This window comes from Myodes glareolus, chromosome 3, assembly GCF_982192425.1.
Source record: "Myodes glareolus chromosome 3, mMyoGla1.1, whole genome shotgun sequence".
In the NCBI taxonomy this organism is placed as follows: Eukaryota; Metazoa; Chordata; class Mammalia; order Rodentia; family Cricetidae; genus Myodes; species Myodes glareolus.
Genome location: NC_142028.1, coordinates 54,036,272 through 54,063,647, shown reverse-complemented (window position 1 = coordinate 54,063,647; position 27,376 = coordinate 54,036,272). Strand labels below are relative to the sequence as shown.

Below are 27,376 nucleotides of genomic sequence, written 5' to 3'. Positions count from 1 at the left end.
TACCAATCCTCCTGCCTCCGTCTTCCAAGGAGATGAGGAAGGAGACTTACACCACTGCCCTCAACTGTTTTTGGAGGCTTAAACAAATAAAAATATAACCAGCTAGTGTTTCTTGACTATGAATTGCCTGTGGTGGAGCAGTGGTGATGTTACTAATCCATTTGTGACAGCCTTCGTTCACGCACTACTGAGAAGCTGGAAGGCGAAAGCTCTTCCTTATAGTTCCCAATGCTCACAAATTCCTCTAACAGGTGCTACACTGTCTTCCCTCCCCCGCCACTGGGCTAAGATCATTCACTCAGTTTGCCCACACTGCTGCCTCTTAAGTTTCTTTGGCTCTGGGAATTCCTCCATGCCCTCCGACTTCCTGGAACTGAACTGAGGCTTGGCACATGTAGCACTCTGCTCACTGTCTCCTAGTTGAGTATTTCCTGCATTGCGGGTTCTCTGAAGGCAGAGTAGGGCAGGGGCTTCCCTGAGTGCTTTCATGGAGCCTGGGAGGGACTTAGAATATCTGTTGGCATGGTACTAAGCCGGCACAACATTTTTCTCCCACCCTCTCTATTCAGACACAGCCACATGATTAATGGCAACATGACGGAGAAAAGTCATTAGATGTTTACTATAAAAGTGTAGAAAACAAGTTAAAACACTGTAGACATCAACCAGGTAAATCATGAATTATATATACTACCTTTTCTTTTGTTTTTTTGTTGCAATAATGGGAACTGAACACAGGACCAATGTTGTTCCATGCTAGGCAAGCATTGATCACTGAACTATATATTTCTAGCCCTCTTCTTGCTTTGGATGTTGAGATAGAGCCTCACCAAGTTGCTCAGGCTGACCTGGAATTCACTTTGCAGCCCAATCAAGCACTGAACTTGAAATCCTCCTACTTCAGCCTCTGGAGTAGCTGAGTTTCCAGGTCTGCCTCACCAGGCCAAGTTTGTACTGTTACTGATAACTGTAAAATCTGTGAATGCTTATGTATACTAAGCACTTCCCAAACATCCCTCATTTAGCCTCACCTCTGTGGCAGATTTTCTACTAGCCCCAGTTTGCCTATGTAGAGAGTTAGGCTGGGGAAAGTTTAAAAAAAAATTCTCCGTGGAGCTGGAGAGATGACTCAGTGCTTAAGAGCACTGGCTGTTCTTTCAGAGGACCCAGATTCAAGTCCCAATACCCACATGGCAGCTTACAACTATCTATAATTTCAGTTCCAAGGGACCTGACACCCTCTTCTGAACTCAGCAGGCACAAGGCATGCACATGGTGCACATACATAATAGAGGCAAAACAGTCATTCACAATAAATAAATAATTTTTAAAAGAAATTTCTCCAGAATCACTTGCCAGATAAAGAGGACCTGGAAATGTATTTTTTTTATTTTCCAGTATTTATGGCTTCCTATCTCTTCCAGAGCCAAGAAACTATGAGAACTCAGTATTTTTCACACTTTAAACTCCATTAAAGAAATTGGTATATCTTAGCTAGCTCTGGCTGGATTCAGTTACCAAGCTATCCTAAACACCAGTGGCAGCAGGAATTTCTTTAAAAAAAATAAAAAACAAAAAATAACCCTATAATTTCCCTCAGCTGTCTTTCTAATCAGCAAAGACAACTAGATTTGACTGAGTATTAGGTATCTTTTCTTACTCATTGTTTTTGGGAGAAGCTGGTGGTCTTAGTAGAGCACATTGAGATTGGTTAAAAATTACCTCTTGCAAATTTAGAAACACGGTTGGTCACCTTAGACAGTCACCTTAAAATCCACCTTTCATTGTAGGAACCAGAGGGGTAGAGAACACCATGAGAAAACAGCCACAGAATCAACCACACAGGGCTCAGAGGAAACTCAGAGACACTGAGGGACCAAGGCAGACCCTGCATGGGTCTGAACTAAGTACTTTGCATATACGTTATTGTTGTGTAGCTTCATGTTTTTGTTAGACTCGCAACAATGGGAGTGTTTTTGCCTCTTTGGCCTGCTCTTGGGACCCTTTTCCTCCCACTGGGTTGTCTCATCCAGCCTTGATATGAGGGTTTGTGCCCAGTCCTATGGCATGTTGTTATACCATGTTCGGTTCATATCCCTGGGCAGCTTGCTCTTTTTCTGAAGGGAAACAGTTTTCTGAAGGGATCTGGGGGAGAAGGGAGGTGTGTGTGGGAAGTGCTGACAGGACTGAAGAGAGGGAGGCTGCGGTCAGAATGTATTGTATGAGAGAAGAATTTTTTTAAAAAAAAAGTCTGTCTTCCACCTTAGGAACTAACTAAAATATAGCCATTATCTATCTTTCAATCTACGACCATTCATTCAAAATAGGTTTTTTTTTATGTTTTAGGAAAATTGTAGATTTTTTTCTTGCCATTATTAACTAACACAACACAGTTATTTGCATCTTACTCAAGTGGCATTGGGTATTATCATAACCTGAAGGTGCTCTAAAGCACGGGGTTTGTGTGTACATTCTATAGCATTTTAATAAGAGCTGAAGCACCTAGGGAGGGTCCTAATGGACACGAAGAGGACCGTACCTTGTTCTCGTGTAGTTGGTATAAAGTGCATACCTTTAGTCCCAGCACTTGGGTGACTGATGCAGGAGGACCTCCTGTTAATTCAAGGCCAGCCTGGTCTACATAGAGAGTTCCTGACCAACTAGGGCTACAAAGTGAGATCTTATTTACTTTAAATGGGGTGGGGATTAGGACGTTATCCTACCACCAAATACCTTACTGGCAAGGGGGAGTGGGACAAAAAAATGAACCTTTGAAGAAAAACAGTAGTCACCAATATATCTTTGGGGTAGGATGACAAACAATATCTCCTTATCTATTAAGATCTGTGTGTGCTTGAGCTGAGAGCTGGCTTGGTTAAGGTTCTATAGTGTTCCTGCAGAGTACCTGAGTTCAGTTCCCAACACCCTCACTGGGTAGCTAACACCACCTATAACTTCAACTCCAGGGGGTCCAATGGCCTTTTCTGAACTTTAAGGGCATCCCCATTCATATGTGTACATATCCACACCCATAATTTTAAAAATAATTTTGTTTAAAAAGACACTGTTTTCTTAAGTAAATGTTATTGGTTTAATACATGGAATAAACCTAAGAAAGCTTTCGGGCGTAGAATCCATGATTCTACCCAGAAACATGGACCACTACAGGCAGTTGTTTGCTTTGAAGCTAAGAGCGCACTCAGCCGAAAGTGAAGTCATCCAGTATCTATTCGATCGTCTATCTCTTACAGCAAAAATGGAGAGTCAAGAAAAAGGTGAAGCCACAGTCAGCCGTTCATTTCAATCAAACCCTTGCTCCCATTTTTCCAGCCTGATTTCACACAAAGTGACTCATGAGAATTGCATGCATATGTGGAGAGCTTAGCAATACTGGACTTTGAGTAGCTCTGAGGTCGTCTTCCATTCCATTCCATTCCACTTAGATTGACATCTGAACAGCTGTCTTTTTTTCTCCCTTCGAGGCAGAGAACACACAGTCCTACGCGTTGGCCACTCACAAAAGGCGTCTAAAAAGAGATGGTTTATATTCAAATTGTCAGAGAGAGAACTGACACCACTTTCAGGCAGGGGATTTCCTCTGGTTACTTTCTGTCAGTACTCTGTTCTACTTTTGTCGTTTGCTCAGTAGAATGCCCTTTCTGACACTAACCACTTTCAGCCAATCACAAACAGGCAAATCCACCCGCCCGAACCTAATTTCCTGGGCCTTGCAGTACTCTAACCGCAGGGCCAATCCAAAGGAGCCGCTGTCCTCTTTCACCCATCTAGGTTGTCGCTGCCGCCGCCTCCAGATTCCGGAGGCGAAGACTGGAAACCAAGGAACATGGACGTGACTCTTGCCCCGCTCCGTGCCTGGGACGATTTCTTCCCGGGTTCTGATCGCTTCGCCCGGCCGGACTTCAGGGACATTTCCAAATGGAACAACCGTGTAGTGAGCAATCTGCTTTATTACCAGACCAACTACCTGGTGGTGGCTGCCATGATGATTTCGGTCGTGGGGTAAGTGGGGTCTCCCGCCCGGGGCACCTGTCCGCGGTGGGGACGCAGCGACTCAGGGGACAGCACCATGAGATGCAAGACTAGGTCCACGCAGAGCGCCTGCCCTGGGTCTCGGGAAGTGGTCAGTGGAAACTTGTTCTCGGGGCGAGGCCGCATCTGTCTGGGGTCCCGTTCTCTTTCTGTTCCAGAGGCTGAGACTTGGCTAGGACCCTGGGAGGTCCCTGGTGAGGGGAGTGCTGAAAACTTGGGGCTATAAAAGTTACCCTTCCCCCGCCTCCGTGCCGAGGTCAGATGCCTGTCAAGATGTTTGTAGCACGCTGTGTGGTTTTAAAAATAAGAAAAATGTAGTGTTGTAACCTTGTCCTGGGGCTGCCTAGAGAAGCCTGGAGTGACAGGGTGTGGACCCTGGGCGGTGTTTAAGTTACTCCTCTGCCTAATTTCCGCAACGCCGGCACAAGAGCTGAGCGTAGGCTCCAGAGGGTGCGAGGCTCCTGGTGGCGCATCTTCCCCTGTGAGGTGACCCTAGGAATGAGGCCCCTGACAAGTGTGGGGTTTTTGTTGTTGTTTGTTTGTTTTTGTTTTTCTTCCTAGAAGTTGGCGGATGTGGTCAATTTAGCTTTGCACCTTAGCCTGGGGTCTCTGAAAGTCTTTTCAATGGTTGTTAGTTTAGAACTGCTGTGTGTTAACTAAGGTCTCCGTGGTCTTGAGGGCACGCACATATTTCTGCACCTGTTTCCTTAGACGCTGCCTTTCCTTGTAGTTTAACCCTTTAAAAATGATTCTCCCACCTTTTACAAAATAAGTGGTTATATTTACCATCTTGTTTATTATCTCTTACCCGTATTTAAATAAAAGACTTACTAAGAACTCGCGTGTCGTAAAAGAAGTTCTTGTCTAAGGGTTCTCTTTCAGAACAAACGCAAAGAGAGACAAAGCTGCCAGAAAAAACGAAAAAGAGAGACTCACACTTGGAGGACATAGGAAGGGGTGAGCGAGAAGGTGGTGGCTTAAACTGGCCTGAGGTTAGCTGGCTTTATTTACTGAGCTACCTCTGGGCACCATACCCCGTGCCAAGTTCCGAGCACACCAAGATGAATCAGACTTGAGCTCTGGCCCAGGGACACATGGTATTTGCTGAGCCTCAAAAGGAGCAAACTCGCACAGCTCAGAGGAGACTGGCAGGGTTCCCCATCCCGGGCGTGGTTCAGAGTGGGCGCCTGTTCCCAAATGCAAGCTCCATGTGGGATCCTTGCTGTGTGTGACTGAAGGAACTGCCAACTCTAGGGACGGCCTGGTGTGCAGAGGACGCCGGCACTGGTGGACTCTGACTAAATTGGCAGCTGAGGAACCGTTAGTTCGTAAGAAGGCCTGAGGCAGTTGTTTCTAAGCCTGCCCCAAACTCTGTCCTTCTACCTAGAGAAAAACTGCATGGAAAAATATTTTTAAAATAAAATAACTAATAATGGGTCCAATGGGTTTACCTATCTTGACTTACTTTCATTTTCTTTTCTTCCTCTTTTGTTGTTATATAGTTTACTGGGGAATTTTCTTTTTCTCTTTCTTTCTTTTTTTTTTTAAATTTTTGTTTTGTTCTGTTTTTCAAGATAAGGTTTCTCTGTGTAATAGCCCTAGCTGTCCTGGAACCAGTTCTGTAGACAAGGCTGACCTCAAACTCACAGAGATCCACTTGCCTCGGCCTCCGGAAGTGCTGGGATTAAAGGCATATACCACCACCACGGCGGGAATTTTCTTATCTTAAATAGAAAGAAAGTTTTGACATAGGTCAATCAAACATGCAAAGAAAACAATCCCCCTCCCCCAAAGGTAGTATGTGCCCAGGCTCTAGCACAAGGCTTGGCCACCTGGCGGCCTTCATAGAATTCAGTTTTCATAGTCAGTTCTTTAACTAAATATGGCTCTTTCATTATGATCTCAGGTCACTACTAACCCAGGCAGTTCGGCGTCTTGACTCTTCTCATTCCACACAGAAGTCTCAATTGTTAGTGGCGTCTTTGACGTGTAAAGAGAAAAGTATTTGTTATTGTTGTTGTTAAAAATTAGGAAAGAGCCAGGCAAGGCATGGTAGCTCATACCTAGCTAGCACTCAAGAGACTGAACCATGAATGAGGTCCAGGCCAGTCAGGGCTACATTGTGCGACTCTGCAACAGCTATGCAAAAACACGAGTGTGCTGGGCTGTGGTGGTGCACGCCTTTAATCCCAGCAAGGCAGAGGTGGGCGGATCTCTGTGAGTTCTCTGCTAGCCTGGTCTACAAAGGCTAGTTCGAGGACAGGCCCCAAAGCTACAGAGAAACCCTGTCTCAAAAAAAACCAAAACCATGAGTTGGTAAAATATGAAATTTTCTTTATATCCCAGCATAAATTTGGGCATGTAACCTCTTTTCTGTGCATCTCTAAACACTTTCTAGCTTTCCTCACAAATTCTTATTTTCTTTCTTTATAATTAAAAATAATAAACATATATTGAGGGCTCTGTGCTCAGTACTTTGCTAAGTACTGTGTGTTAAGTTTTCTTAAGTATTTTCTTGCATTCTGTCATATGGCTCCATAGCTAATCTATTACTGTTTTTGTTATTAAACCAGATGCTCAGAGAAGTTGAATGGCATACTTACAACCACAGACCTGGGCTTGTCTCTTTAACTACTGTGGAATCTTCCCTAGGAGTCAGGAGGTTTAGAATTATAGTGCCTGAAAGGAGGAAGAAATTCGATACCTTTGGGGTCAGGGAGCTTGGCTGATTCTGGAACATTCCCCATTCTAAACAACACTGTTGTCTTTGGGTGCTACAGTGGATGGGTGGGTCTGTACACTGCTGGAAGCTGTTTATCAGGACCCTCTGCTAGTGGGTGATAGTTTCTCATGATGAAATGTGCAAACAAGGCACATTACCTACGGTGAAGATTGTTCAGTGACTCCATCCCTGTGGCCAAGAGTCCCCCTGGGGACAATGGATGACTCTTGAGGTCCTCTAGTGTTTCAAGTTTGCTTGGCTGAGAACAGACAAGGGCTGATTTTTCCAGATTTCAGCATGAGGGGAGAGAAGATTGGAGGATGTGATGCAACTCCAGAACACTAGGAAGCACTAGCCCAAGATGGAGATTAAGAGAAGTAAGACAGAGACAGGTCCAGACTGGGTCCTGCTCAGGAAGGCCTTGGAGATAGAAGTTAGGTCTTCAAGCAAGGCATGGCGGTGTATGATTGTTTGTTTGTTTGTTGTTTTGTTTTTAATCCCAGTAATAGAGAGGATGAGGCAGGAGGATAGTGAGTTTGAGGCTAGCCTGAGTTAAATAGTGAGTTTGATGCTGGGTAACAAGGCTTTCCTCTCCCAAAGAAAAGGGGGAGAAGGAGGAAGTTTGGTCTTCATCCTAAAACCATGCTTTTACTCAGTCCATGTCTTCCGTGTAGTGGGTACACTGTGCACCTCAGATCCCGCGAACTCCTGGCTGCTGGTCTTCTCCCTCCTCCTCTTCTTTCCTCCCACCTTTCCCTTCCTCTTCCTCCGTTTCTTTCTCCTTCCATTTCCTCCTCCTCTCTCCTTTCTCTACCCTCCTTCTCCCACTCTCTATGTCTCCTCCTACCTGCTCTGTTTTGTTGTTGTTGTTGTTGTTGTTGTTTGTTTCTTTGTTTGTTTGTTTTAAACAGGGTCTCACAGTGTACCTCCTGGCTGACTTGGAACTCAAGATCCTCCCGCTCTGGAGTTCCATGATCACAGATGTGCATCGCCCAGCCTTGTAGCTCTTCTTACACTCTTTATTTTTGTCTGTCTCTTTGAGTAGTGTAAGTTAGTAGTTAGATGCCAAATTAAGTGTGCTGGAATCCCAACTGCCAGCTACTAGCTGCGTGACCACACTGCCTCATCTTTACCAACTACACAATGACCGTAATAACAGTGCCCACCTCATGGGCCTGCTGTGAGGACTGACCAGTGTCATATAGGTACTGCCTTGAGAACAGTGCCAGCTTCCTCAGTTTGCTACGATGAAACGTTACTCCTTTTTTTTTTTTTAAATCACTGTTAGTGTTACCAACCAGACAGCTTAGAAAGGCAGCTTCTTTAGACTACTTCCGTGGTCAAAGTCCAGCCCTGATCTCTTTTCCTACTTTTGTAAGACTCAGCTTTGGTTTCACCCTATAGGACAAACCCTGCCACAGTGTCTGTCATTGCCAATGTTAGCTGAAACCCACATCTGTCCTTATAACTTTCCTGTTACCCAAAAGTCTTTTGTGTCTGCATGGACACAAGAAGAGAAAGATGTCAAAGATCAAAGCCCAGAAGCTATCTTCCTGTCCAGGACAGAGCCATCAATGCATTAAGATACTATGTTTACATCACACACATCAACAGAAGTTGTCTTAACCAATGTTCTATTGCTGTGAAGAGACACCATTGACCAAGGCAACTCTTTTTTTTTTTTTAAGGTTTTTGAGACAGGGTTTCTTTGTATACCAGCCATGGCTGTCCTGGAACTCACTTTGTAGACCAGGTTAGCCTCAAACTCACAGAGATCCGCCTGCCTCTGCCTCCCAAGGCTGAGGATTCAAAGGTGTTCACCACCACCACCTGACTTCAAGGCAACTCTTATAAAAGAAAATGTTTAACTGAGAGCTGGCTTGCAGTTTCAGAGGGTCAGTCCATTATCGTCACGGTGGGGAGGGCATGGAAGCACACGTGGTGCTGGAGCAGAGCTGAGAGCTGCATCCTACCTCACAGGCTTGCAGAAGAGGGGAAGGGAAGGGCAGACAGACAGACAAAGACTAGGCCTGGCACGGGCTTTGAGTTGTCAAAATCCACCCCCACTGACATACTTCCTCAAACAAGGTCACATCCCTAAATCCTTCTAATCCTTTCAAAGATTTCTACTCCCTGGTAGCTAAGCATTCAAATATTTGCGCCGATAGGGGCCTCTCTCATTCAAACCACCACAGAAGTCTTTGCTTTTTTTTTTCAAAGTAAAAAGCACAGGCAACAGTTAATTACACTTGAAACCTTAGTGCCCTGCCTGTGCTATATTCTCTGTCTGTGGGTGAGGGTTTCTAAGTGTTCGATGGAATGCCTACAGATCTGGACTGGAAAATCTATTCAAGCCACTGAGCCAAGGAACAACAGGAACTTGTGTCTGGTAGCTCATCGGAAATGAAGACCTTCTGGACCATTTCCGACCTCTTGGCCCAATATTTTAATAAGGGTTTCAGAGGATTTGTCCACACATTAAAAGTTGGCCTAGTCTAACTCAAAAGAAACACTGACAGAACTTAAAACTTCAAATACCATATGCCAATGACACTTTTAGAGAGTCTACTTGTATTGGGATGTTGGTTTGTTTGTCTGGTTGTTTCTAGATTCAGGAATCTGTTGATTTTCCCCTTCTGACTCCCCAAGTGACTGAAATATGTATACCTCAAATCTGAATGAGAGCTGGCACACATTTTGGAAGTATGAAGGTTTGAGGTCATGCAGCTAACTGGAACCCAAACTTCTAATAGTAGCTGGGTCGATTACTAGCAGGTGAAATAGCTTTTCAATCAAACCATGTGGTAAATTGGCTGAAGTTCCTGCTTAATCAGATTTAGCTGAGCCTTTGAAGATTACGTTTCTACTCCTGTGCTAACTTCCCTTATTTCTTCCTGACATCAGAACTCATGTTTTCTATTTTCCGGTGTGGCCTCAGAGTCACCAACCACACTCTGCACTTGCAACTCATAAATGCTTCCTCTTGTTTGCAAGGCACATGCTCACATTCCCCGCCCCCACCTTAACACAGCGTGGTGTCCCTGCTGGGTGAATGAGCCTAGGTTTTCTTGGCAGGAGTCACTCTGTGCCCTGATGGTTTGGCCTGTGGAAGTGTTAAAAGAGGGTGGGATCAACAGCTGCTACTTTATGCTGCTGGCTGGTCAGGTAAGAAGTTTCTAGAAGGCTAGTAATTATAGATTTGAAAAAAAAAAAGTATTAGGGTAATTCTTTCCAAAAGAAGTATGACTCTGTCCATGACAGCATATGGCTGTCAGCATCTGGCATTAAGAATGCTCACACTGTTTGTGCTTTTAACATGCTACAGGAAGAAAGAACTGGTTGCCAGTTGGTGAGGGAAGAAAGAGCTGAGAAATTCCTGGGTGCCCTGCATGGGATATATTTAAACATCTGTGGGAAGAAAAGGCTTGACATCTGGGTCCTCCCACTGCTGGCCTCTAAATAGCCCTTGGGGTGCATTTTTTAAGTTCTTGCTCCCTTTCAGCTACTGTCTTTTCCCCTGGCTTTGAAGAGGTAAACCTGGTCATCTATGGGTTTGCTGTTCTTTTGCTTTGTTTTATTGTGAAAGGCAGACCGTAGACCAAAGATGGGAATTTTTTCAGACTGTCTGTTGCCCATTATCCGTGAGCCTTTCACAAGCCTGCCCCCGTTTTACGTGTTCTGGCCCTGTGTGTGTTGTGAGCTTATGCTGGCAGGTTTGTTTGCGTACGGATTTGTTGCTGATTTTTTTAAAACTATTTTTATACTACTCGTGCAAGTAATGCGAAGAATGATATGAAATGGAAACTAATAGCAATTCTTTTCATAATCATTTGCAAGTCGAATAAATTGTAGTCTGTTTACGCTTTAAGATTAGTCAGATTTTGGACCTGGAGAGATGGTTCAGTGGTTAAGAGCACTGACTGTTCTTCCGGAGGACCTGGGTTCAATTCCAAGCACCCCATATGGCAGCTTACTGTCTGTAACTCCAAGATCTGACCTCCTCACAAAGGCATACATGCAGGCAAAACACCAATGTGCATAAAATAAAAGTAAATGATTTGGAAAAGACAATTAATTGGAGTCAGCAGTTTTATAATGAAATTCTTGTGGTGTCACGCCATTCATTCACTCCACAGAGCGAGAAGCATTTAGCCATAGGACATTATGATTCCTTTACCGAGTTTAAGGTCTAGAGGGGTGGTAAGACAATGCTGAAAAGGTCAGAATTAATTTTTATACAAGACAACCAAGCCTCCAGAAATACACAACTACAGTGGTGGTGGAGCACACCTTTAATCCCTGCACTTGGAAGGCAGAGGCAGGAGGATCTCTGAGTTTTTGACCAGCTTGGTCACTGAGTGAGTTCCAAGACAACCAGGGCTACACGGAGGAGAGAGGGGGGGGGGGAGAGAGATAGAGAGAGAGAGAGAGAGAGAGAGAGAGAGAGAGAGAGAGAGAGAGAGAGGGAGGGAGGGAGAGGGAGAGAGAGAGAAGGAGAGAAGGAAGGAGGGAGGGAGGGAGGGAGAGAAGGAAGGAAGGGAGGGAGGGAGGGAGGGAGGAAGGAAGGAAGGAAGGAAGGAAGGAAGGAAGGAAGGAAGGAAGGAAGGAAGGAAGGAAGGAAGGAAGACACAACTGTATAGGCACATGTCTTTCCCAAGGGAAACACTAGTATGTAGATGGGGTGAGGATTATTACAGGGTTATTGCATTCTGATAATATTCACTCAAGCTCACATCACTTATCATTGAACAAATATTAAACTGGGTGCCTAGCTGCACCCCTTGAGAATACAGCGAGGCATACAGCATCCCCACCCGGCCCAATCCTCCCAGATCCTACCTGCCCCATCACGCTTCTTTAAGTACCCTCCATCCCAGGAAAACAGTGCGGGTGGGCAGAGTTTTCTTCCCATGGGTCTTGAGTATTTTCTGTGTGCAGATCTTTAAAAGATCTGTCAGTGTTCAGATGTTTAATCTAAAGATCCTTCATCTAAACAGAGGGTATAGCTCAGAGGCAGAGCAAGCTTTGCATTCATGGGGCCATGGGTTCTGTCCCCTGCAGGCAAAATTACCTGTTATTAAATGTCCTTGGTATCATGTATATTGTGTGTGCTTCCTGGCTTCTGCCACCATCTCATGTTTTTTATTAAAAGAATTAATCTCCCACCCTGTCTCTGTCAGCTGGTTTGTGTTTTAGTTTCCTTTTACTAAGAAAAGGTTTACAAAGTTTCTAGGTAAAGTGAAATAATGCCTGTAGTCTGGATTCCCAGCCCCGTCTCTTAGGTGTTGGAGCTGTGAATCAATTTAGGCCTGCAGAACTCTGGACAATGTTGGGATTGTATCGTTTTATATTATATTGTATTATATTATTTTCCTTTGGGGCAGGTGAGCTTTATCCTTTATCATTCATCTTTGGAAGGCTTACCCTTGATGCAGCCTCTGTTCAGGTGATTCTTTTGCAGCTTCTGATCAGAGATAAAGCCTGCAGTTTGGCTCCCATTCAGCAGCCATTTACTGTAAATAGGGTTTTAGGTCCCTGCAATGAATAAGCGCACGTCTGGGCCTTCCCTTCCGTAAGCATTTGCTGGTGGGCAGAAAGGCCATTTGCTGTTGAGAACAGCGTTTTGGTTGCTCCTTCTACTAAGTGGATTAGTAGTGAGGGCACCGATGTGGTGCAGAGGCAGAGGTTAGCGTGAGGTTAATAAGACACTCTTATGGGAAGACAACTTAGTGTCGCCAATCTTATTAGCGTGTGTCAAATCCAAACTCTCTCCCTTGCCATGTAACCATAGTTCAATAATTCTCAAGTTTTCCTTGCCTACAATCACACCCCTAACAGCATTCGGGAGGACCAGTTTGTCAACAAGCAAGCGTCTTCTATCGCTTCCAGAAAGCTCCTGGCTGTGGAAGGAACATGAGTTGAGGCAGTGATGAGTGTCTGAGCATCATTATGCCGTTCTCCCTAACACTGTAGGTTATAAAAACTCTCCATCCTAAAATGTCTAAAAGGACTCGCTCCAGTCTAATTAGAGTTCTGTGACACCGCAGGGAAGATTAGAGTTACAATTTCTCTCTCTCTCTCCCTCTCTCTCTCGCTCTCTCTTTCTCTTTCTTTTTTTTTTTTGGAGGGGGGGGTCGAGACAGGGTTTTTCTAGCTTTGGTGCCTGTCCTGACCTTGTAGACCAGGCTGACCTTGAACTCACAGAGATCCTCCTGTCTCTATCTCACAAGTGCTGAGATTAGTGGCATCTGCCACCACCGCCCAGCTGAGTTATGATTTCTAACTCAGGTCCAACTGATTGTCTAATAAAAGTAAACTTACCAGTCCCGGGTGTGGGGAACGGCTTACTGGGTGAAGTGCTGGCTGTGGGAACATGAGAATCTGAGTTTGGACCTAAAAAACAGCCTGGGAAGGCTGAGACAGGAGGATCCATGAAGCCTGCTGGCTGGTCAGTCTAGTCAAGTTGGTGGTCAGTAAAATAAAAAAAAATAAATAAATAAGATAGAAGCCAGGTGGTAGTGGTGCACGCCTTTAATCTCAGCTCTTGGCAGGCAGAGGCAAGCGGATCTCTGTGAGTTTGAGGCCAGCTTGGCCTATAGAGTGAGTTCCAGGACAGCCAGGGCTGCATAGAGAAATCCTGTATTGAAAAAAATGAAACAAAACACACACACACACACACACACAGAGAGAGAGAGAGAGAGAGCAATGAAGACACTTAATGTCAACCTTTGACCTCCATGTATGCATACATGTGCACAGAAAAATACATACACGTAAATAATACATATACTAATAAATAAATAAGTAGCTTAGTAAATGTTAAACAAAACACGAGAGGCTAGCAAAGTATGCTAGGAATACACTGAGATGCCAACTGCATGGAGAGTGTGTAGTTCGATGGTGTAAAGTTCACAGGATACAGTGAATTCTGCGGGTCTTGCTAATTCAGCCAGGAAGGGAAGTCCCAAGGTTGTGTCACTTTGACCCTCTGTGACAAAGTAGACTGGCTCCTATGCCACCTAAACTTTCCTTTGTTCCACCTGAACTTTTTGCAGTCTCCTTTACCCTGGTGATCCTTGGGTCCAGGAGACGAAGGTCACATATATTGAGAACTAATTTGTGTCTAAAGCCTATAGTTACACTTTGCAGTCAAGGTATATATATAGTTCTTGCGTGCTGGCTCGGTGGTAGTGGCACTTGCAGACAAATCTCATAGCCTAAATTGTCTATCGGGGTGGGAGGGGAGAACTGGCTCCTGAATGTTGTCTGCTGACCTCCACGTCAGTACCGTGGTGAATGCACACGTTAAATATATAAATGTAATTTTTAAAATGAAGAATTAAAAATAGAAATAGTTCTTGCCAGGACAAAAGCCATGTTGGGAAACCAAAACAGCCACCGAGCACTGTTGGGTGGGTGATGACAGGGAGCAGAAAGGACCCTCCAAGGGTAGGTCGGCAGTGTATTGCTCTCCCTCCTTTGTCCCTGCTGTACTTCGGCCTGTGCTGGCCACACGGTCTGCAGGGGCTCAGACAGCCCACTGCCTTTCTTCCTTGTCCGTTCTCCCGACATGTAGGAGCATGAATTTTCCCCAGTGGTGCTGTTCTCACTTGTCCCTTTAACAAGCTCTGCGCAGTAACAAAGGCCGGAACTATCCCCTGTGCTGTCTAATATACAATAGGAACAATGGTGGCTTGTCTATGTTAATCTCATGCTCTTTAATCGATGACTACAGAAATACGCTGAACATAATGAAATGGTATGAAAATGCTCAAGTGTCTTACTTTTTTTCCTTTTCGTTGACACGTTTATCAAATGTACCGTGCTAGGTGCTGGGGCCAAAAATGTGACATCTCCGTTCCTTGTGGAGCTCTCTATGTATTCGGTCCTCACCCGCATAGATTTGTAAAGCTACCACTGTGGTGAGCGCTGCGGAGAGAGGCATATGGTGCTGTGTGCTGTTGGGAGAGGCTGAGAAAAGGCAATTGAACTGAGCTTAAAGAAGGTTGGAGTGAATCAGGCAGAAAGAACAGCTAGATCTAGCAACCGCCGGAAGCCTGGGCATAAGTGCAGAGTCAGGACGTGGCATCAGGAAGCTGGCAGGGAGGACTGCTGCATGCCAAGTATCAAAGGTGCCCCCTAGTAGATGCAGCCTAAGCCAAATGCTGAGATTGGTGACCAGAGCATGGACCTCACGCTATAGCCATGCTCCCTGTCCCAGGGACCCATTCCTGGTACAACTATGAGCTGTAGTCTGGTCTCCAGAGGCAGCTAGGCCGTGTAGAAGGGGTCAAGAGTGCTGGTTCTATAAAGGCCATGAGAAGAAAGTGGATGGGTATATTCCTAATTGCCACGAACCACACGAAAATCTCAACTTCTCAGAGAAGTGCCCTGTGAGTACACAGCCCCTCTGTTCCTCTTCCCTGTGTGTGAGTCAGGCTCCTCTGGGACTGCTCTTCAAACACAGCTTCCAAGTTAGCAGTCGGCGCGAGGCTGTTTCTGCCTTGTGGGTTCTGCTTGGTGTGACAGAGTTTATCGAATGTTCCTTATGCTACTCTGAACCCTGTGCTTTAGTTAATTGCACTGGCGGCTCTGCAGTTGGTGGCCTTGGACACATTCACAGACTGCCTTTAGTCCTTAGCTGGCTTCTTGAGGAACTGAGGGGGTTTTCAAGACCCCTCTAGTCCTAGAACACTGTGATGGGGTGGAATTCCTCCTTCAGGCAGGTTATGCTGACTATGCAGATCCGGTTAGCCGAGTCACAGCATCACAACAGCAGGTCTGGGGCGTAGTTCCCCACAAAGCCACCTTCCTTCAGACCTCTCTCCCTTCCCAGGCAAGTGCCGACCCACTGAGCTACAGCTCAGTCTCTATCGCCTTCTGTCGGAGAGGAATAGCCTTGTGGAGGGATACCTTAGTTGTTGACTTCAAGTAGAAGCATAAAGCAGCTTAGAGTGGAGGGGTTACATCCTTGACTGCATTATGGTGCTTAATCACACCGGATGGTTGTTTTGTAGACCCCACCCCTACCATTCTTCCTCCTCTGAACCCATGGCTATTCTTTTTCCACTTCTTTGGACCTCAGCTTTGTCTCAAACTGCATAGCGGATTGTATTGATTCAGACGGCTTTAGAAAGTCGCAGTGGCATTCTGAAGGCTTTTACAACCAAGAACAACCCCATTACAGGAGAAGGTTTATTAATTAGTAGAATGGGGTAATTTATATGAATACATTTATCTCAAAATTGCAAGCCTATTTAATATTTTTAACTTGCATAATTAGGTTGTGTTCTACAAAGAACAGTATCTTAAATGGTCTGTCTCCCTTCCTTCACTCCTCCATCACCTTCCAGAACTTTCTCTCTTTTCCTTCTTGTTTCTTGTGATTCATGGCTAACCAGTAATAAGCCCACACCCAGCAGAGCCTCATGAAAGATGAGTGTCATGTTTACAGAAACCACTCTTTAAAAAAAGCTCCTGGATTTTTTTCCTTGACTGGTGTGACTAACAGCCCCACCACTGGCATCTCAGACAACAACTGCTTCCCAGATTCTTACGCTCATCAAAAAATGTAGTTAGTTTGTGTGGTGTCGTGTGTGTGTGTGTGTGGGAGGGGTGTTTCATGTGTGCCTGTGTGTCATTTTGTTACAGGTATAAGTGGCTACCGGGGCCTCTCCATGGCACAAACTTTACTGATTTTTCAGAACGGAATTGCACGTACTCAGAATATGGAAGAAAATCATTTCTTCTCCCAAGAACTTTGTTCTTTTTTTTTTTCCTATCAGCTTGGAGCTGAACTGCTTTCTAATTATAGTTTGTGGCTGGGCATGTTGCAAGCTAAAACCAGCTAAAACCAGTTCTATAGGAGCCCTTGCTTCTTTTCCTTTGAGGCAGAGCTACAGGAACAGGTGAAGAGCAAATGGGGAATTATTTGAATTGGCCCTGGGTTTTCCATTCCTTTTCATCCCAGGCTTTATTTACATATTCGGTTTGGATATCTGCTTTACTTGTTGAAAGTAAAAATAGAAACAAAAAAACTTCATGGGAATTTTATTGTATGCTCCATAAATTATTATTTTAATGAGTGTTCTAGAAGAATCTTTGGTACTTTGCTGCAGACTGCCCAGCTCCCCTTTGCAGTTTAGACTGTGAGAGTTTTCTTCAGTTTCAGCCTTTCATCCTAGTCTTTCTCCTCACCACTCACCTTGTTTTGGAGACAAGGTCTCTCCCTGAGCGCTAGGAAGGTCAATGAGTCCCAGGGATCTGCTTGCGTCTACCTCCCCAGTTCTGGTATCACAAGTGCACACCTCCACACCTGGCTTTTTTTTTTTTGTGGTTACTGGGGCCAAGCTCATTTCCTCAGCTTGGATATCAAGCATGCCATTTCCTGACCCTCCATTCTAGTTCTTTCTGTTAATTTTGGTCTTTGTTTTGTAGCCCAGAAACACCTGAGTGGGTCCTAGACAAAAAGGGTGACTTTGTGAGGGTCTGTGTTTCCTTTTTAAAATGTCAGGTATTGTTAGTTCTCTAAGTAGCATAAGGTAATTGAGAAATAGAAAAGCAAATGGTAGGCTTGGTGGCTCATACCTGTAATCCCAACACTTGGAAGGCCGAGGCAGAAGGATTGCCATGAATTCAAAGCCAGCTAGGCTGTGTAGCAAGAGTCTGTCACAAAAATACATTTACACGGGCTGGAGAGATGGCTCAGTGGTTAAGAGCATTGCCTGCTCTTCCAAAGGTCCTGAGTTCAATTCCCGGCAACCACATGGTGGCTCACAACCATCTGTAATGATGTCTGGTGCCCTCTTCTGGCCTGCAGACACACAGACAGAATATTGTATACATAATAAATAAATAAATAAATATTTAAAAAATACATTTACACAAAAGGAGGAAGAAAGGAAGACGATGAGAGAATGAAAGAGAGAGAGAGAGACAACCCATGAAGCCCCTACCCACCATGACTACTGAAGTCCTATGGTCTAATTTCTCCCAGACTTTCACTCTTTTGGTACAAGGAATGAGATTTTGTTCATCTGTGAAAGTTCCTAGGCCTCTGATGTGAGGCTCTCTAAGGCTTCTTCAAGAGGATATACTTTTTGCATTACCTGATTCTGCCTTTCTTGTGGCCTGTAAAACTTTTGACTTTCTCAGATTAGATATTGGGTTATGGTGTCGTGTACTCTTAATCACACCTCTTGGAAGGTAGAGGCAGAAGGATCTGGAACTTAAGGTCATCCTCAGCTACACAGAGAGCTTCAGTTAACCTGTGCTATATGAGACCCTGTCTCCAACAACAAACAAAAATCAAATCTGAGGTTGTATCAGGAGACAATAACCCAGATGAAAATATAAACTAAAATAATAATACAGAGACTGAGTCACTCTGGGTGACTTGGAACTGGAAGGGGGCGGGGAGGAACTGGAAGCAAGGCAGAACCGCCTGTGAGCTGGGTGTTGAGAGCTTGGAGGAGGTCAGATGGTATAAACTGGCAGACAGAGTACAGACAGCAGGAAGACAAGGTTGAGGTAAAGAAGGAAAAACCTCAAGGTGGTGTATGAACTCAAGTCCCAGTAACACTATTAGATGTTAAGAGAGTACTAAGCCCCAACTGTGGACTGAAAAGCTGATTTTAAATTTTCTTTTTGTGTGTGTGTGGGTGTGTAGTTATTTTATTTTTGATTAGAAAATAATATGCAAATGATAAGCCAGTCCTGGTAGTAGAGATCTGTAGTCCCAGCTACTGGGGAAGCAAAGGTAGGAAGATAGAGTTCAAGGCTAGCCTAGGCAACGTGGTGAGATGGTGAAATCACCCCCCCCCCCCCGCAACAAAACCAAAACCAAACAAGATAACAAAACCTCGAGTGTGAGGACATAGCTTAATGGCAAAACATTTGCCTACCATGCCCTGACTTTAATCCCCAATAGCACACCCATGTACATAGCAAGATCTGGGGTCATGGCTCAGTTGGTAAAGTCCTTGCTGAACACTCATCAAGTGTGGAGGGTCTCAGTGTTTTCAAGGACTTTGAGTAAAATGTGCAACTGTTATTGTCCTACCGGGGATGGCCCTGGTGGGAACTGATCCTCTGAAGACAAAAGAAGGAAGAAGCACAGTTCATTAGATACACGTGGTCCATCCGCAGAGGGCAAGGCAGTGGAGAGAGTCCGTCCGCACACAGCCATTCGGAGGGACTGCGTTCTATGCTGGAAGGGGAATTCCTCTGCGGGCAGTCAGGCAGTGTTTCAGTGTCACAGTGTCCTGGAATAGTTGGGGTTGGAGCTTATTGTGGCTAGGAACAGCTGGCCTTGAGGCAGTAATGAGCTTGCCCTGAGTCAGAAGGGGCCCAGCATGACCATTTTCCTAAGTTCACATCCAAATGTTGTAGCTAGGGCTCGTTTATGCTTCACCTTTCCTGAGAAGGTAACGGTCCTGCTTAGAGGCAACAGAGGTTAAGCAGCCGTGCTCTGAGGTAGGACTGGCCCAGGACAGCATTCACAAGCGTTATAGGCTATGTTTAAACTACATCACACACTCTTAGCATTGTTTAATTCTCTTGTTGTTCACTCCCCCATTGCCTCTCTCTTTTGTTTGAAAGGCAGGATCTCACTATGTAGTCCTGGCTAACCTGGAACTGACATTGTAGATCAGGCTGGTCTTGAACTCACAGAGATACACCTGCCTCTGCCTCTTGAGTGCTGGGATTAAAGGTGTGCGCCACCACACTCAGCAATTGTTTGTTTTTGTTTTTTTTTCAAAAGCAGTTTCACATTAATTCCAGTACACTGACAGCAAGGCTAATAAGACATTTTCACTTTCTACTCAAAATAGTGTGTGGTTCAGTGGGCAGAATCAGAACTAACTGTGAAGGGATTTTCAGTTGGAATCAGTGGTACATTTGTGATCACAGTACTTGGGAGGCTGAGGCAGGAGGACCATGGGTTTGAGGTCGACCTGGGTGTCTTAGTTGCTTTTCTATAACTGTGATAAAACACCACGATGAAGGCAACTTACAAAAGAAATTATTTAATTGGACTTATTGTTTCAGAGCAGTAGAGTTCGTGGTAGCAAAGCAAAGTCATGGCAGGAAGAACCACTGAGAGCTCATATTTGGTTTGGCAAACAGAAAGCAGAGGGGGCACACTAGGAATGGCAGGAGCCGTTTGAAATCCCAAATCCCACAACCTACTGACATACCTCCTCCAACAAGACCATACCTCTGAATCCTTCCCAGTCAATTCCAACAATTAGGACCCAAGTGTTCAAACACATGAGCCTGTGGGAGCCGTTCTCATTCAGACCTGCAGAGTGAGAATCTGTTTCTAAAACAAAGAGCAGGAAGGTAGAAAACTACACGCTGTGTTCTTTTCATTTACAAAATAGTTGTGGTAAATTACTTCTTCTCCATAGTGTTTTCGGCATTATCCAGAGTCAGTGACAGCTGTCCCATGATGAAGACCTTTGTCTCATGGACCAGTGAATTTAGAGGCTCTACATTTGGAATTCTGAGTTGAAAACCTATGTTGAGGATACTTGGGGCTTCTGGAACGATCAGTTGAGGACTTTTTGCGCCAGCAATCATAGACACCAATGTTTCTGTGGAAGAGAATGATTAGATTGTGTCAGGCAGTGATTTGGATCATGTGTTAGAAACACAAAAGCTAGCGCAGCTTCTTTAGGCTTCCATGTCAAGGAAGCAGTAGTGGGTAGGCAAGCCTGGGGCTCTATAGAAAGCTTTGTTCAACCTCAAGGAAGCAGCCTTCCAGCTGCTGGGCTGCACGGTGCAAGGGTGGCTCCAGGGTGGTTGGGATTCCCTTATTCCAGGAGAAGCAAGTTACCGTGTGCTTTGTGCACTGTTTTGTTGTTGTTGTTTGTCTGTTTGTTGTTTTTTAAATAAGGATGCAAATAAACACTCTAATAAACTCTGTAGAGTCCAGACAGAAATGACCGTAGACAGGGTGCTTGCTCATGGGGGCCATTGTATAACCTCTACTCTCCGTTTATCCATCGTGAATAGATGAGTTCCTTCATCCATCGTTCCTATTAAGGCTGAACTACTTACTCCTAAAAGACAAATAAAAACAACAAAACAATTGGTGTGTGGTGGGTAGTACCCAGGACGTATGAAAGCTAAACACAGCGCATCTGTAAGAAGGTGTGGTCTCCAAATTGTGGGGCACAAGGAAGATACGCTAGCAAGTCTGGTAGGCGTCAGGCTGCTAGTGGTGATCTTCACATCTTAGCTCCATCCTTTTCTTTGTTGCTGCTGGTGATCATCTCTTCTTCCCACCTCTTTTTTTTATCTTCTGTTTTGGTTTTGGGTTTTGTTGTTGTTGTTGTTGTCTTGTTTGTTTTGAGACAGAGTCTTGTTAAGCGGCTGAAGCTAGCCTTGAACTTGTGATCCTCCTGCCTCCGCATCCCAAATACTAGGATTGTGTGGGTCAACATACCTGGATGTACATGTTACCATTTTCTAACCACTAAGGCTGTTTCTCTATTTAGAATCAGTCAGTCCTATCTACGTCATAAGTTAAGGGCTTTCAAGTTCCCGTGTTGACGATATACTTAGTCAGTACTCATGAGTTTCACTCCTCTCCTCTCCCCATGCTGTACCTGCTACTGAGTTGATCTTTCTTTGTCCCCACATCCCAGGTTTCTGAGTCCCTTCAACATGATCCTTGGAGGAATCGTTGTGGTGCTGGTATTCACAGGGTTCGTGTGGGCAGCACACAATAAAGACATCCTCCGCCGAATGAAGAAGCAGTACCCCACAACTTTCGTGATGGTGGTTATGTTGGCCAGCTACTTCCTCATATCCATGTTTGGCGGTGTCATGGTCTTTGTGTTCGGCATCACTTTTCCTTTGTTGTGTAAGTAAACCCGTTTTCTTTTTCACACTTCATTAAAATAAGTTTAGGCATAGTTGGCCAATAGGCATTGCATAACCTCTTGGCATATCTAATACAGTATCAGAATCTTCCAAAAAGCACATGAAAGCCTAGTAGCTGCTTGTTTCCACAAATACATGTGGGCACTTGCAATGTGTCAACTGTTCTTACAGAGAGACATCAATAAACAAAACAAATACAAATCCTAATCACATGACAAGAACTGGTACAGTGTGGTATCTGCATGATGGCTCCCAACTATCCATAACTCCAGTTGCAGGGGATCTGAGACCTTCTCCTGATCTCTACAGGCACTAGGCATGCATGTGGTATGCATACATACCTACAAACACTCACACACTCATATTCATAATAAAAAATATATGTCTGAAAAAAATAACTGAACAACAGTATAAACACTAAATACTATGATTCTGGTGAACTCGATATTTTTCTAAATAGCTTATTTTCTAAGATCTCAAACAGTGTGAAATGAAATAAAGATCCAATTCAGATCTCAGCAGTACAAATCTGGCTGAAATGCTGGTGTAGTTGGTGGCAAGAAAATGGCCCTTTACATTTGAAGTGTTTCACCTGTGCATCCATGCTAGCAGATAAAATCATGTGAGATCTTGTCCGATCAAGCTCAGACTATTTACAAATGAATCCTATACTTTGTTACACACACTTGTAGTTTGTTTTTCTTTTTTCTCTATGGGAGCCTGCCAACTAGCTCTTAAATAAATACGTGGAGATTTATTCTTGCTTATGAATGCCCGGCCTTAGCTTGACTTGTTTCTAGCCAGCTTTCTAACTTAATTTATCCTGTTTCCCTTTAACTATATTTTATCTCTGGGCATTTTATCTTTCTTCATTCTATAATCTTTCTTTCCTTCTTAATCCATGGCTGGCTGTGTGGTTGTATGGCTGGCCCCTGGCATCCTCCTCTCCTCATTTTCTTGCTCCTTCCTCTTCTCTAGTTTTCTCCTATTTATTCTCTCTGTATGCCAGCCCCACCCATTTCTCTCTCCTACCTATCTATTGGCTAATCAGCTATTTATTAGACCAATCAGGTGTTTTAGGCAGGTAAAGTAACACAGCTTTACAGAGTTAAACAAATGCAACATAAAAGAATGCAGCATATCTTTGCATCATCAAACAAATGATCCACAGCATAAATGAATGTAGTACATCTTAAACTAATATTCCACAGCACCTACTATTTCAACCAGTAAATTCAAACTTTGGGAAAATTTCCCCAGATTTTCCTTCTTATACTGGAAGTTAGTGCTGGAACAATTCCACTTAAACACACTGCTTGTTAACTGTAGTTCCCTTTCTGCCTACGAGCCTGAGACAGCCAGAGTAATGAAATATATCATAAAGTTGGGAGCCTCTTTCTCTTTCCAGATTCATAGAGTATGGTTAGTTATTCCAAGTAAGCTGCATTCACCCATCTCTAGGACATGGAAATTAATATCACTTACCCCCAAACTCAGATACATGAAGATCATCTGTCCAGACACGTTTTAAAAATACATTTTCATGAGCCATATCCTTTGGAGAGCCTGGTTTTGTGGGTCACTTATGTCTCTAAAGGTCAGAATTGGCTAGGAACCTCTAGTCTTCCTCTGAATTGTGCAGAGTATAGTGTGAGGATTTGCCTAGAGTAGGTTCTTTTTATTTCTGTATTTATTATGGAGTGCATGTGTGTATGCATGTGCATCCTTGTGTTTCCCTGTGTGGAAGGATGCGGATGCAGGCCTAGACCTGACATCAGGAGTCTTCCTCCTTTGCTCTCCACTTTATTTGAGGCAAGGGCCCTTGTGAAACAGCTGGCTACTCTATCGAGCTGTTTTGTCCTGATTCTCTGTTTCTGCCTTCTTAGTACTGGGGTTGCAGGCTGACTGCCTCACTTGCCTAGTTTTTATATGGGTCCTAAAGACCTAACTCTAGTGCTCTTACCTTGTCTCTTGAGTCATTTCCTGTTTTTTTTTATTTTTAAAAATTGCATCTATCTATCTATCTGTCTGTCTGTCTGTCTGTCTGTCTATCTATCCATCCATCTTTCTTAAGAAACTGTGGACTTTAGAGGACAACTCTTTCCACTATGCGATTCCTGGGGAGCAAACTCAGTTCAGCAGGCTTGGAGGCAGGCACCTCTACCCACTGAGCCACCTCATCAACTCCCTGGCCCTGTTTAACAGGCTCTTTGGGTGCTTTGTACGTGCATGGAAAAATGACTATCAGATCACAGAGTGTGTCTTAAAATAGTGATTCTCTAGTCCGTTCCCTTAAGGTGCTGAGACAAGAGATCCACAAGGTAGGACCATGGCATCTGTTCCATAGTAAACAATGTCGGGTCATTCTTGAGGATACTTTAGAAAGCATGCCTCTTTGGAGGCACCTTAAAGTGGGGTTTGCCTGAATTCCGGCATTCAGGGAAAAATATACAGATAAAACCAGAATGCAAAAAGAGTCTTTCCTGAGCCCCCCAAGGTCCAAATGAGGAGCAGAAGGAGGGAGAACATGAAAAAGGAAGTCAGGACCGCGAGGGGTGCGTTCACCCACTGATACAAGAGAACTGATTGAATGAGAGCTCACCAAGGCCAGCTGGACTGGGACTGAACGAGCATGTGATCAAACCGGATTCTCTGAATGTGGCTGACATGGGGGCTGACTGAGAAGCCATTGACAATGGCACTGGGTCTTGTTTCATCTGCATGTACTGGCTGTTTGGGATCCTAGTCTGTTTGGATGCTCACCTTCCTAGACCTGGAGGGAGGAGGGAGGAACTTGAACTTCCCACAGGGCAGGAAACCCTGACTGCTCTTTGGACTGGAGAGGGAGGAGGAGAGGGAGTCGGGGGGGGGAGAGGGAGTGGGGGGAATGGGAGGGTATGGGGAGGAGGGGAGGAAGTGGAAATTTTTATAAACAAACAAATTAATTAATTAATTTAAAAAAAAAAAGAGTCCTTCCTGGGAAACTTTGGGTAAGTGGAATCATGTTCAGGTTGGAGTCATGTTGGTAGACAGCTATGTTGAATGTCATGTTATTTAAGTAGCATTTGGGAGGTGGGGGTTTCAGTGGGGAGAAAAGACTGTGGGCTGCCAGATTAGGGCTCTTCTAAGGGACAACCATGTTTTCTTCCACACACAAAGCAATGTGTGCGGCTTGACAAGTAGCTTTACATGAAGTCTGTGCAACCTTCTGAAAGCCTGGATCAGCAAGGCAAGCAGACCTGACAGCTAAAAGAGACAGTTTGCTATATGTGCGAGAAGTGAGGAGCGGTCCTATGTTGACGTGAAAGGGGCACTCTTCGGTGGGAGAAATGGCTCAGTGCCAAGAGTATAGAGGACCTAAGTTTGCTTCTCCACACCCATATGGTGGAAGGAGTTGACCTTTTACTTCCAGTTTTCTTGAGCAAGGTGCTAGATAGGTAGATAGATAGATAGATAGATAGATAGATAGATAGATAGATAGATAGATAGATAGATATAGATGATAGATAGATTAGATAGATAGATAGATAGATAGATAGATAGATAGATAGATAGATAGATAATAGATAGGTTGATGCCTTTGACCTCTGCAGGCACCTGCACTCATATACATAAACCCATAGGCACCGGCATAACCACATAACCACAAAACAACAGTAGTTTTATTTTTTTACATAATTAAAACCAAAAACATGTAAAGAGAATTCTCTCTTTGATGCTGTCATTTCTTTCAGTGATGTTCATCCACGCATCCCTGAGACTTCGAAACCTCAAGAACAAGCTGGAAAATAAAATGGAGGGAATAGGTTTGAAGAAGACGCCAATGGGCATTATCCTGGATGCCTTGGAACAGCAGGAAGAGAGCATCACCAAATTCGCAGACTACATCAGCAAAGCTAGGGAGTAACCCCTCCCGCCTGGTGATGGGGCCGCAGCAGGAATCCAGTTGCACTTTTCCCTTGCTCAGACCCATTTTCTGTCTGTGGTTTTGAAACAGAAGGTGCACGTCTTACCATCCAACTCTCTACGGCATCATGCATGCACACACCCACCTGTTAAGATCTCCACTATGACCCAAGGAAGGGCCTTGGAAACCACAAAAGTACAGACCCATTGTCCCGTTATGTCTGAAGCTTCCAGTGTGTTTTTCAAAGATAATTGCAGGTTGGACGGCAACGGTACTATTCTATTGTAGGGGAACAGTCATTGTAGCATCTGGAGACAATACTGAAAAAGTGAAAAGTCAGTCACAGTAGAGGATGCCGTGTGTCCGTCTGTTTCTAGCCCTGTCTGACATCCCCTCCAAAATCCCCTACGGCTATGATGTGTTGGGTATGTTAGGTTAGCGGTATTATCTTTCTTGTTTTAGAATCGGAGGTGATCGCTATCCCTTTGGCGCCTGTTTGATGTGCAGTGGTAACTGGATCAGCCAGTTGTTTATATTTTGTTTACGAATATGAAGTTAGCTGTTTAGAACAATGTTTTGTTAAATTTTTGTAAACTTTTTAAAAGGGCAGTAATATGCTTTCACCGGAAGGTATTTCTTGCAAATTAAATGTTATCCTCTTGGGGTGCGGTTGGAAGGGTAGTTACAGCTCTGTGACTTCCATTATTTTTGACTTATTAAAAAAAATAAGTAAAACAAAACTTGAGTTGTTTATATGACATGTTTGTTACTACAATGAATAAAAGGTGTCCAAGATAATGTTTCAATTATTTAGATTTTTTTTGTTGTTGCTGTTTTTTGGGGGAGGGGGAAGTCAGATGGTTTTCCCAGACAGGATTTCTCTGCGTAGCCTTGGCTGTCCTGGAACTCACTTTGTAGACCAGGCTGGCCTCAAACTCAGAGATCCACTTGCCTCTTCCTCCTGAGTGTTGGGATTAAAGACATGCACCACAAGCTCTCAGCTTTTGTTTAGATTTTTTTGCACATTTATTTTTATTATTTTAATTTGTGTGGGTGAGGGAGAATGCCACGTGCATACAGTGCCCACAGAGGCCAGAAGAAGCCATCGAACCCCTGGCGCTGGACATACCAGGTGGTTGTGAGTTGCTTGACATGGGTTCTGGGAGCAGAACTGAGGAGCTCTGGAAGAGCAGAAAATGCTCTTAACCTCTGAGCCACCTCTCCAGCCCCAGTTGTTTGGTTTTTATATAGATGAGAGCATTTGGAAAGAAAGAAATGAGTGTGTATCTTATTAATTTGTTATCTTTTGATCCTGCAAATCTTCCCTAGAAAACCATGGCAAGAGTTTAAACAGCTCCTGTCACTCATGAAGTTGCAGACAGCAACTGTGGTGGCCATGCACTTGTAGAAATAGAAGCGTTAGAATGGTGTGAGCATATGAACCTCATCGCATCCAGCCCAGCATTGACCATCTGTTTAGGAACAGATAATGAGGAGTGGGTGTTTGCCAGTTTAGTGATTTCACAGGTGAAACAGAAAATGTTTAGGTTTCCCTCTCATTGGAAAAAGAACTGGTATAGTCTTTCCAAAGACTCTGTGTGTCCCTCTGTGTGTTCTAAATAATCCACGACCATTTTGGCTGCTTTGATGTCTTGTATTCTAGTCTCAGTCAGTCTGAAGCCTTATCTTTAGCTAGAACTTCAGGGTCTGGAATCTGTGGCATTAACCAAATAGGAAGAATAAAATTTATCAAAAGCATTTTAGTGCAACTTTAGTCAATGCATGCCAATGTATTAAATGTCTAA

General features: G+C 44.2%; 1 protein-coding gene across 1 annotated transcript; it reads left to right on the top strand.

The window, feature by feature from the left end:
* The first annotated feature begins 3,756 nt into the window (after nucleotides 1-3,756).
* Nucleotides 3,757-26,369, top strand: Arl6ip5 (ARF like GTPase 6 interacting protein 5). The gene is made up of 3 exons (XM_048438440.3): nucleotides 3,757-4,020; nucleotides 21,427-21,644; nucleotides 25,399-26,369. Exons 1-3 carry the CDS (start codon nucleotides 3,845-3,847, stop codon nucleotides 25,569-25,571), a joined length of 567 nt encoding a protein of 188 aa, XP_048294397.1. The 5' UTR covers nucleotides 3,757-3,844; the 3' UTR covers nucleotides 25,572-26,369.
* The last annotated feature ends 1,007 nt before the right edge of the window (nucleotides 26,370-27,376 follow it).

Bases quoted from the DNA above. Each gene is read 5' to 3' on its own strand.
- Arl6ip5 (XM_048438440.3), top strand. From the start codon at position 3,845: ATGGACGTGACTCTTGCCCCGCTCCGTGCCTGGGACGATTTCTTCCCG. The intron at 4,021-21,426 runs GTAAGTGGGGTC...CCCACATCCCAG, and splicing joins ATGATGATTTCGGTCGTGGG to GTTTCTGAGTCCCTTCAACA. The intron at 21,645-25,398 runs GTAAGTAAACCC...CATTTCTTTCAG, and splicing joins CATCACTTTTCCTTTGTTGT to TGATGTTCATCCACGCATCC.